A 12,221-nucleotide genomic window follows, 5' to 3' on the forward strand; every position below is an offset into this window, starting at 1 on the left:
GAATTTGCATGTACATGTACGCCCTCTAGTGTAAAATTAAAATAACGCTGATCAATTATCTTCAGTGTCATTAGTCCTTATATAGAGAAGATAAACCCTGTATGATCTCTCAGTATCAGACACTGTATCCTCCACTAGGTGGCGCTCTTTCAGTGTGATTAATGTAATATTCAGTCAGTGCTGATGGTGGGAGGGGCCAGTAAAGCTGCTCATTACTGATAAAGAGCTGAAGAAAGAGGAAGTAACTAAAGCAGACAGATGTAGAGACAGAGAGATTCACACAGAGAACATTCAGCATAAAGAAGACTGAACTCAACTCACAATGAAGATCCTCCTCATCTTCTTCACTTTCTACCTGATCTCAGGTCAGAGCTTTTCTCTTTCATCACTGCAGTAATGATGCTGTTTTCTGTTCATGAGGTTTCTGATCACAGTATCAATCTGATTGACAGGTGCAGTGAGATGCTTTAGTGTCACTGGATATTCTAGAGGAAGTCTTCTTGTTGATACACAGAAGTCTTGGTTCAGTGCAAATGTTAAATGCTTTAATAAATTACCTGAGTGGAGAAGTATAATGAATGATACGAAACATGATAAATGGATCAATGAAGGAAAATTCACACTGTTTCGAAATAATGAAGGAAACCTCATGATCTACATCAGAAATTTGAATGACCATGATGCTGGAGAATACTGGATTGGTGTTCTTTACAAGTGGGGTATAGATATGACTTTAAATGTGGAAGAAGGTCAGTCACTTTAAGATCAAAATCTCGGTGTAGTAAAATACTTGATCAATTTAAAGTCTGTATAAAAGTAAAATATATTTCTTTATTATGTAAGTTACAGATTCATGTTGTAAAGTGTCAAAGAGAGTGATAGTGAGTAATGGAGAAACTGCCACCTTCAGCTGTGAATATTCACAGAATCATATTAATGATCCCAAGATCATATTCAAAGAAGGAGAAGACTCAGTTGAGATGATTTACAGCACATGGAAGAAGAAAGAAAGATTCAATGTTTCTGATTACAAACAGAAAAATCTCTTCAGTGTGAGAATTACTGCTGTGAGACCAGATGATGGAGGAGTTTATTTATGTGGAGTTTGGATCAGAGGACAATCATACAGTTACTCCATTATTAATACTGTTCATTTACATGTTAGTAGTAAGTAGAAAAAATCTTATTTGAAAGTTTATAAAATCTGTATTGGTGAGGATGAGGAACCTGAGCAGTTAAAGTATTTTTGTTAATATTATACACTAAATCAGAACTATTATATAAACATTATTCATGTACAGTTTCTTTTGCAGTGGCTCCAGTAGTGAGACATGAAGGAGAATCTGCTGAGATCATCTGCCCTTATGATTCAATCTATAAATCAAAGTCAAAGTCTCTCTGTAAGGGGAAGTGCTCCACTAGAGATAGAAATACTCTCAATGAAGAGAAAGAGACCAAGACTGACAGATTGACTCTGAATGATGACGTCACTGCAAGTGTCTTCACTGGGACCATCACTGGACTGACAGCAGAGGATGCTGGGAAATACTGGTGTGCAGTGACATTAGAGAGAGACGTGAATTACCTTTACACTCATCTGATCGTCATCATGAACGAGGGTGAGGAAGGTTTATCATCTGAATATGTCAAACTATGGCTGTGAATTGATGTTCTTCTATTTCTCATCATTTCCAGAGCTGAACTTGACTAAGTATGAAGGAGACGACATGTCAATCCAGTGCAAACATCATGATGAACATCAGAAACTCTTCTGCAAAGCACATGAACCCTCCATGTGTGTGAAGGATGGAGTTTCATTGGAGACGATCAGAGATGATCGATTCTCTTTCAGTGATGAAGCTTCTACTGGAGTCTTTACTGTGAACATCACTGATCTGAGAGAAGAGGATTCTGGGATATACTGGTGTGGATCTCACATCATCACTAAAGTCAACCTCAATGTAAAACAGGGTAGGAAACAGCACTCACACATCTCTCAGAGCACATGATGGCAGTTTTTCATTATTGATTCATATTTATGGTTTCATCAACTAGTTGATTTGGCACTTTTCATTTATTCATAACTGTGTTGATTTGCCATCAATTTTATATGTTCGTTTATTGTATATACACCACTGAGCCATTACATTATGACCACCTAATAACCTGTAAGACTTCCTTTAGCCCACAAAACAGCGGCCACGTGGCAAGACATTGATTTAATGAGGAGGTGATAGGTCTCCTGCGGTATCTGGTACCATAATGTCAACAGCAGGTCATTCAGTTCCTCTACATTGCAGGGTGGTGGTGATGTTGTGCAAACCTGTTTTGCCAAGTCAAACCACAAATGTTTGATTGGGTTCATGTCAGGCCAGGGTATTAAAGGTCCCGTTTTTTGTGGTTTTTTGAAGCTTTGATTGTGTTTATAGTGTGCAATATAACATGTGTTCATGTTTCGCGTGTAAAAAAACACAGTATTTTTCACATAATTTACTTATCTGTATACCGCTGTTTCCACTGTCATAAAAACGGGCTGATGACTTCCTTGTTCTATGAAGTCCCTCCTTCAGAAATACGTAACGAGTTCTGATTGTGCCAGCGGTTCCTGTGTTGTGATTCGACAGCTCTGAGTGCATCTTGCCCGGAAAGGTCACGCCTCTTACCATAACGTGGAGATGCACGCGCTCAGTGTTATTGTAAACATGTCTTTAATTTTACCCTATCAATTTGAGCCGGAATCAGACCCGGTGATTGGACTGCGGGATGAAAATAACAGCGTTTCGACGACATGGCGACAAACACACTCTACAAACGCAACTCTTGTGTATTCCTGTGGGCGGAGGTTAGTCAAAAAACTGTTTTAGTGACGTCATTAAAGAAGGAAGTAGAGGGATGTAGTCCAAACTGGCCGTTCGATGTAGGCGACTTCTGTTAAATAAAATATCTCGCTTGGCATTGAACTTTGAGCTTTAAAATTTTACAGATTTTATTTATACTCTAACAACAACATTACACACTAACTAAAGTTTGAAACATGGGATCATGAAGAACGGGACCTTTAACAGAAATTCATCATCATGTTTTAGGGCAGTGTGGCAATCCGCATTGTCCTGTTGGTAATGGCCATCATCTGCAGGGAACACAGTTGCCATGAATGGGTGTATTTGGTCTGCAAAAATGTTCAGATACCTGAGGTATTGTGCTATTGGGATTCTGAGGCCTAAAGTGTTCCAAGAAAACTGTTGTCGGCCTGTGTCCGCCCAACAGTGCATCCAGGTGCCATAGCCTCTGTTGGTAATCGGTGTGTCCAGACTTGGTCTTCGCTCATTGCTCTAGGCTGGGGGTGGCCATAATGTAATGGCTCAATGGTGTATATAAATGATCCCTGTCTGTGCATCCCCATTTCTCTGTATGTCTTTATGTATTTTCAGATTTCTTTTTGTTCAACATTATTTCTATATGTTCGACTCTGCTGCTGATTGGAGGATTCACTGTGATTGAGTGTTTAATAAGATGAGGTGATGCTGTCCTTCATGAACACACACTGATTATGACTACTACAGCTTAACACAAAAAAACATTGTATACGAATAGTCTTTATCAAATAAGATGAATGTCTTCAAAAGAACATTTTGTCAGATGCACCTCACTGTTCATTGATATTGTTTTGTAATTTTAGGGATGAGCTCAACATCAGACGAGACACAGTAAAGCAGTGAGTCTGTGTCTTCATGCACTTAAAGGTTCTCTAAGCGATCCTGGGTGGAGTAACTTCCTGTTGACGTTCGAAGTGTTGTCAAACAAATCAGAGGCTAGCTAGACCCTCCCTCCTCCTCCTCTCCCTCCCCTCCGTGCTTCCTGAAACAGTCATGAACGCACATTTAATATCATTCTTGTCGGTTATTGGCTGGAGCATGTTTATTATGTTAAGTGGTCCAGGCTGCACCAGTTTGTTTTTATTGCCATTTTTGGAGCTTGTGGTGACTACAGAGACTGCATTTTTTTACAGTGTGTTCAGGGGACAGGCAGCTAGCGGATAGTGAGGAGATGTTTGCTGTATGTGACAAAAAATGTTTTGGCCTAAAAACGTGTGACATCACTTAGAGCACCTTTAAGTTTTTGTGTGTTTTTGTCTGCAAGTTTCATTCTGCACATCATGTTTTTCTCTTGTTTGATCTCAGGCTGCTTTCACACTGGCTGTTTTCAAAATGGGGCACGGTTCACATGGATAATTGGCTATGTAAAAGCCTGTTTGAGTTTGCATGAATGTGAAAGCAACTTTGACTTGAGTTTGCACTTGTTCAGGAAGTAAACCTGTCCATGATGATCACCTAAACAAAACACATTTAAAGGATGACAATGATGATGAATTACCCTGGATACAAGCGAGAGTGTGTCTGAGTGAGTGCAATCAGAGTGGCAAATCAATGGTAAAAGAGTCCATTTGCAAGCAGCAGAAAGCCACCTCCATGTGACGCACATACAGTGAACCCAAGTTTTGATAGCACCAATTTAATAATAATAAAAAAACAATACACTGATACATCTTCATGAACATGAATGCACCATGCATGACAGAATCAAGTGTTTGTGAAACCAGATCAACGCAGCGGGAACTTGAAACAATCTGACTCATACTCAGACTTCTGCAAATATACCCAATGTGAAAACCCCTCCGATTCTAGAGCAAGTCTGCGTTAGACTCCGCCGCTGTCAGTTACTGCAGACTGAATTCACTCACAGCAGTGATCACAGATCATCACACATCTTCGGCTTGACCCTTGTCAAACAAAGTATTGTTCTTCAAATCACACAATTTGAATATCAATAATTGAATATTGAAGCTGCTTTATTTTATGCTTCAAAGCAACAGCCTTTGAATAACTTTGGCACAAAGTCTTTATGAAAATGCAAGATTACTGTTTTTGTGTGTGTGTTTGGTGATAAACACGCCATTTTCCATCCAGCTCAAAGCCACAGAAAACAGAAGGTTAAGAGACCTACTCCAGAAACACACAGTGCGACAGAACAGAGAGAGACAGAATCATTTGTGGGCAGAAGACAATAAAGACTAAAGCTGCATTCACACTTTGTCACTCCATGACGCCAATGGCTGGCGGTGAGGTTGCTAGTGGGCGTTCCCAGTACTGGTTGCGTAGTGAATGACATTCACTGATCTTATTCCATGTTATAATGAATCTGTATTCTCCAGCTAAAAACAGCGCTCTTTGCTATTAAAGCTGTGTATCTGCAGTGAAAGCACAAGCGCCAGTCTATCTGGGTTCACAAACCCTGGGAATTGCTGTCTGCAGTTTCTGATGTTGTTGTGATGATATGGGTGAGATCGTGTGCAGACAGATGACATTTTTTTTTTTATGAATTTCTTTCTCATGAATGCCAGAGGTGTTAAAGTCTTGAACGTCATTTTTCCATCCAAACCACCGAGATCTACTGGATTTAAGAGCATTTTTTTTGATGCCCTTTTGATTTTACAGAAAAATAACCAAATCCAATATAAGTATACTGTCTATTTTTTTAAATATTTTTGTAAACATTCAAAAACAACTCCATGAAGGAAAATAGTTGAGTCTTGTTGTGTCTGACCATCATTAAATCGACTCTAGCTTCACTGAGAGACTCGTCATGCTTCTGGAAACTGAACGAAACTTGATTCCAGAATCTGAGAGAGAATGTGGAATCTGAGAATAAAGAGAAAATCATGATGTCCAGAATTAAATTTACACATGAAACACACAAGAACTTTGGTGCATGTCTTGTGCGTTAAAAAAATAAATAAACATTAACATAAAGATGGTCCCCTTTGTGCATCTAGGTTTTGGTTATATTGTTTTTTTTTTTGAAACATGCATGACCACATCTTAGCCTTTCTCTTCTGCAGACCTACACACACTTTCCACTTCATCAGTCTGTTTCTGTCTCTGTTGAGTCTCACTGTGGGTTTCCTGAACGAGTCTGTTTATTCTTCACAAACAAACTAAACTTGGACCCTGAAACTGTGTTCATTTAAATTGAAAAGACTTGCTGGTAAGTGTCTCAGGTCTTTGTGTTCACAAGATTATTTGATATGATGGTCAGTGCGATAAAGATCAACATGAGATGCTCTTCAGCTTGTGGTTTTCTTCTGCTTTATGTATCTTCTTTGAGTCAAACCAAGAAGCCCTTCACCCTCCTGCAGGTGTGATAAAAACAGGAAATGTTCATGTTACAATGATGTGCATAGACTTTACACTAGATGCTCTATTAATATATGAATATATGAAAAATGTTTAATATATGAAAAATAAAAGTATTATGTATAACACATCCCAGCTCTTCTTCCAAAAGGTTTTAGTCATGTCTAAAATGTTTGTTAACCTGTTAGCATTCCACTCGTGGTACACATACCTTAGGAATGCTAAGAGGTTAAAGGGAAGTGCAATCTCAAAACCACTTTCTAACCAACTGCAGTCATAAACAAGTGTACATAATAAAATATCTGCTGGCTTTTTAAACATCAAATGCCCAACTGTTCAAATGTCCCTCTTTGATTTCTGTAGTACTAGTACATTTTACATTCTTGAGCACTACATTGTTGGGCATTCAACTTTATTCTGCTATGAAAAGATTTAGATCTCTTCAGTTGAAAAAAGTTAATAATGAGCATCTGCGTCTGACTCTGTATAGCTGCGTCCCAATTCAGAGGCTGCATCCTCTGAAGGCCACATTGAAAGGGTGGTGAAGGCTGTCCCAATTCAAAGGCTCCTTCAAATGAAGCCTCCAAGTGCATCCTTTGTTTCTTGGAGAAATAGCTGAATTACACTTTTAAATTGTATTGGGTTTCAACTTCACTCTGAAATATCAAACTGACACCAGCAGTAGGCCTGTCAAACTATATACCTTTTCTGAAAGAAAATAAAATGTAATTTTGTGAAATTCCTTAGTATCATTTAAGTACATACAACAAAGAAATTAAACAAATACAAGATTCCTTGAGAGCATCAACTTGACTCAGACTGTAAACACAAACTGTTTTGAAACCTCTGGCTCCATCTAGTGGTAAATATGTGTTAACGGGGCAGTCATGGCCTAATGGTTAGAGAGTCAGACTGGAAACCCATAGGTTGCGGGTTTGATTCTCAATATAAGCAGGAAATGACTGAAGTTTCCTTGAGCAAGGCACCTAACCCCCCAATCACTCGCCGGGTGCCACAGCAAAATGGCTGCCCACTGCTCCGGGTGTGTGTGTTCACTGTTTGTAGTGTGTGTTTTTACTACTCACTGCTCATAATGTGTGCACACTAACTTGGATAGGTTAAATTCAGAGTATGGGTTACCATAGACCTTCACATGTCACATTCACTTAATACCTGTTAAATATCTTGGTTTTAGTGAAATGATCTTTGTATAGGTTCTCTGCATTGATGAATTATAAATGATGCTGATTTACACGCCCACTGTGAATTTGAAATAAAAATGGAAGAATTAAACATTGACATAATATTGTATTTCATGAAGATGTTTATTAAAAAACAAAACAAAAACAAAAGTTAAAGATGAAGCAAAGGAAGCAGATAAAGTCAAGTCTCAGCATTTCACTCTTTGTTCAGTTTGTGTTGTTAAACTGTCATCAGTGATGCTGAAGTTTGATTGACAGCTGCTGTCTGTGGTGCTGAATCCACAACTGCCTGTTAAAGTGACAGAAGCAGCAATCAGACTCAGACTTCAGCTGATGAGCCTCTGATGATCTGAGGAGTTAAAAGAGACCAGAAACACTGCAGACACAATGAGATGCTCAGATCTGAACATTGCCTTCTTATAGCACAATATAGAAGTTCATATAACAGTTGTATTGTAAACAATATAATGTATGATATCATTTTTATAGGCATAATGTATTTATCTGGATGATAGTCAGGGGCTGGAGCCTTCACTGGACTGTGGTCTAATGAGACTAATTAACAAGACACAGCTGAACTCAAACTCTAATCAAATCAGAAACCATAGTAAAAAACAGGGCAACAACAGAACTAATTCACAGAGCAAGGAAGCAAGACTTAAACAATGAACAGATCAAAAACATGAAAACTCAAAACGTGACAACAGACAACTTACATGTAAAATATACTGTTGCCTCCTAGTGGAAGATTTAAACAAATGTTGTTGCATAGTCATTTGACCCTATATAGAGAAGATGAAACCTGTATGATCTCTCAGTATCAGACACTGTATCCTCCACTAGGTGGCGCTCTTTCAGTGTGATTAATGTAATATTCAGTCAGTGCTGATGGTGGGAGGGGCCAGTAAAGCTGCTCATTACTGATAAAGAGCTGAAGAAAGAGGAAGTAACTAAAGCAGACAGATGTAGAGACAGAGAGATTCACACAGAGAACATTCAGCATAAAGAAGACTGAACTCAACTCACAATGAAGATCCTCCTCATCTTCTTCACTTTCTACCTGATCTCAGGTCAGAGCTTTTCTCTTTCATCACTGCAGTAATGATGCTGTTTTCTGTTCATGAGGTTTCTGATCACAGTATCAATCTGATTGACAGGTGCAGTGAGATGCTTTAGTGTCACTGGATATTCTGGAGGAAGTCTTCTTGTTAGTTCATGGAAGCCTTGGCATAAAGACAAAGCTAAATACATGAAAAAGCTACAGAGTACAACAATAATAAATTATAGAAAACACGATCAATGGATTAATGAAGGAAGATTCACTTTAATTTGCAATGATTATGGAAACCTCATGATCTACATTAGAGAACTGAACACACAAGATGCTGGAGCTTACTGGATTGGGGTTCATGGCAAATGGTACATCGATATGACTTTGATAGTGATAGAAGGTCAGTCATTTTAAGATCTAAGTTTGTGTAGAAAAAGTAATGCTCATTTCAAAACCTAATATATACATCCTGTTCATACATACATACCCGTGTGTGTGTGTGTATTTGTATGTGTATGTGTGATAATTTGTTATGTGAATTACAGATTCATGTTGTAATGTGTCAAAGAAAGTGATGTTGAAAAGTGGAGAAGCTGCCCATTTCAGCTGTGAATATTCACAGAAGACCCTAAGATCCTATTTAAAGAAGGAAAAGAGTCCATTAAGACCATTTACAGCACACTGATTAAGAGAGAAAGATTCAATATTTCTGATGACAAACATAAAAACTTCTTCACTGTGAGAATTACTGCTGTGACACCAGATGATGGAGGAGTTTATTTATGTGGAGTTTGGATCAGAGAACAAACGTACAGTTACTTTATTATTAATACTGTTCATTTGCACATTATGGGTGAGTACAGAAAAAAAATAATTTTTCAATGATTCTTTTTTTTCATATTTGTATGTAGTTCTCCCAGTTCACAAATAAAACCTTGAATCTTGACAGATTTGTGTTGTGGACTGTCAGAGACAGTGATGGCAGAGAGTGGAAACGCTGCTGCTTTCAGCTGTGAATATTCATGGGGTCACAGGTATGCTAGGAAGAGTATATTCAAAACAGGAAATGACATCACTGATGAGGTGATATCCACAACTGACACATGGGATCAGAAGGAAAGATTGAGCATTTATGATAACAGACAGAAAAATATCTTCAGTGTGAGAATTTCTGCTGTGAGACCAGATGATGGAGGAGTTTATTTATGTGGAGTTTGGATCAGAGAACAATCGTACAGATACTCAGTTATTAATACAGTTAATGTGCATATTATTAGTAAGTAAAACAAGCTCATTTAAATCTGGTTTTAAAGTTTCTACAATCTCTATTTGTGGAGAAGTTAATTAGTTGTGATATTTGTAAATGGCAGCTAAAGTGGGCGGGTCTAGAGCGATCGGATACTCAGGAGGTCGTATGATGATCAAGTGTGAACATCCTCAATACAAAACCAAGCCAAAATACATCTGTAAAGAATCAGATGGATGTTCAGAGAGGAAGAATCCAGGAGTTCAGGATGAATGGATGGAGCATGGAGATGTTTCTTTATATGACGACACCAGAGCAGGAGTCTTGATGGTGTTTTTTAGAGAGCTGAAAGCTGCAGATGCAGGAACATACAGGTGTGGAGTGAATGTGTCTCACTATACTGAGAGCTTCACTGAACTTCAGCTGAACGTCACAGACGGTGAGGAACATGAAATACTGTATCTTGTATGTTTGAATTATCTGATCTGATTTTAATGTAATTTATCTTGGATTGCAGATGTAATGCTTGTGACTGAATCTGCTCATCTTGGTGGAGAAGTCAACATCTGCTGTCACATCCCAGAGGAACATGAAGTTCATTTCTGCAAAGAGGATGATAATCACATCTGTCAAAACATCAGCACATCTACAGTGACAGAAATGAATATTTCATCTGAGAGAAATGAAGAGAGAGTTTTTACAGTGAGCATCAGTAATGTGAGCATGAGAGATGCTGGAGTTTACTGGTGTGGAGCAGAAACCAGAGACACACATTTGACTTTCATCTCCCTGAACACCAAAATTCAGCTCGACCTCATCAGTGAGTGAATTCAGATGATTTCATTGTAGTAAATACAGTCTATTCAGAATCATGTGTGTTAAATGTCTGTGTTTGTGTGTTTGCAGTGGCTCCAGTGGTGAGACGTGAAGGAGAATCTGCTGAGATCATCTGCCCTTATGATTCAATCTATAAATCAAAGTCAAAGTCTCTCTGTAAGGGGAAGTGCTCCACTAGAGATAGAAATACTCTCAATGAAGAGAAAGAGACCAAGACTGACAGATTGACTCTGAATGATGACGGCACTGCAAGTGTCTTCACTGGGACCATCACTGGACTGACAGCAGAGGATGCTGGGAAATACTGGTGTGCAGTGACATTAGAGAGAGACGTGAATTATCTTTACACACATCTGATCGTCATCATGAACGAGGGTGAGGAAGGTTTATACATCTGAATGTGTGAAACTATGGCACATGAGACTCAACAGAGGCAGATGAAATAGAACACAGGTGATGTGTAATTATGCAGAGATTGGATGCAGAGATTATCATATTGTTGCATTTCACTACTAGTAGAAACCAGACAGGTTCTTAGTCATTCTGAGACTATGAAAAAATGGCAAGTTTACTGTTTTTGCTGCAACCCATGCTGTATATAAGAGAAAAAAATATATTTATTGGACAAGGGACACAGGGGAGGAAAGTGGCTGAATGGGGGTGTTTAGGGAAAGGGACTGGGGTGTGTGGCATGGGGTCAATGTCCATGTTGTTTTGTGAGGCAAGGGGGTTTGGCTCTCTCTTTTGAAAATAGATGGTCATATTAACTCTGTATGGGGTGTTGTGGCAAAAATCAACAGGACTCTCACTGCATAAGAGACAATCTCATCAAATTGTCTTTAAAATGTTTTATTTCTTGCAAGAAAGTTCAGACAGTCAACAGAAACACAAGTAGCTGCAGAGTGTAAGACCAAGATTACAGTCTCTCACCCTTCTCTAATACTTCAATTTCCAAGGTTAAAAACTCTGTTCTCTTCCCATATTAGGTACGTGACTAGAAAAAGAACCCTTCCAGCTTTCACGTGACACTCACACCCCCTTACTCTACAAAACCCACACATTTGTCACCTACAAACATGGTTGTTTGTTCAGGCTTGGCCATGAGTCATAAATAAATCCCTAAATGTGGCTGTTTCTATGTGACTCAGAGAATGGATTCTTACACACTTCTAAAAGAAACTATGTAATCATCAAGCACATAGGAATAATCACAATACATTTTTCAAATTTCCCCGACAGGGCCAGCCTGTCTCTGTGCAGTGCTACCTTCCTGTCTATAGGGTGGCATCTGCACCCTATATACTTTCTCTTCCACCCTCTCTAGAACCAAGCAGGGGCTCACCCAGTGGCAGTCAAGTTTTGGGCTGTACACTCTAACTGAATTACAAGCCTATAAGTTCCTTCTCTTGCTCCTAACATCATAGTTCCACTTCTGTTTAATGCAAGCCTTTTCCAATTGATCCCTAGCAATCTCATGGGCTGTTTCCATTTGATTTTGCAACTGCCTTGCATACTTCAAAGCTCATGTCCCAACATAAGCAAAGCAGGGGTGCACAGAGTCCTGTACCGCAGATCTGTAGGCCATGAGAATGAAAGGTGAGTGTCCCAGTCTTGCTGATGGTCAGCAGTAAGAATGGCTAGCTGCTGTGCCAAGGTCCTATTCAAACTTTCAAAAAAGCCTTCACCCTGGG

The 12,221-nt window shown here is 38.9% G+C and overlaps 2 protein-coding genes across 2 annotated transcripts in view; both read left to right on the forward strand.

Annotated features, from left to right (window-relative positions):
- The window catches only part of LOC125271610, a 99,255-nt gene that overhangs the window by 39,675 nt on the left and 47,359 nt on the right, over positions 1–12,221 (forward strand). The window lies entirely within an intron of this gene.
- LOC125271618 (CMRF35-like molecule 6) lies at positions 1,666–3,845 on the forward strand. Its single transcript, XM_048195735.1, has 2 exons — positions 1,666–1,971; positions 3,432–3,845. The coding sequence occupies exons 1-2, from the start codon at positions 1,668–1,670 to the stop codon at positions 3,515–3,517; spliced, it is 390 nt and encodes a 129-aa protein (XP_048051692.1). The 5' UTR covers positions 1,666–1,667; the 3' UTR covers positions 3,518–3,845.

This window comes from Megalobrama amblycephala, linkage group LG7, assembly GCF_018812025.1.
Source record: "Megalobrama amblycephala isolate DHTTF-2021 linkage group LG7, ASM1881202v1, whole genome shotgun sequence".
Taxonomy (NCBI): domain Eukaryota; kingdom Metazoa; phylum Chordata; class Actinopteri; order Cypriniformes; family Xenocyprididae; genus Megalobrama; species Megalobrama amblycephala.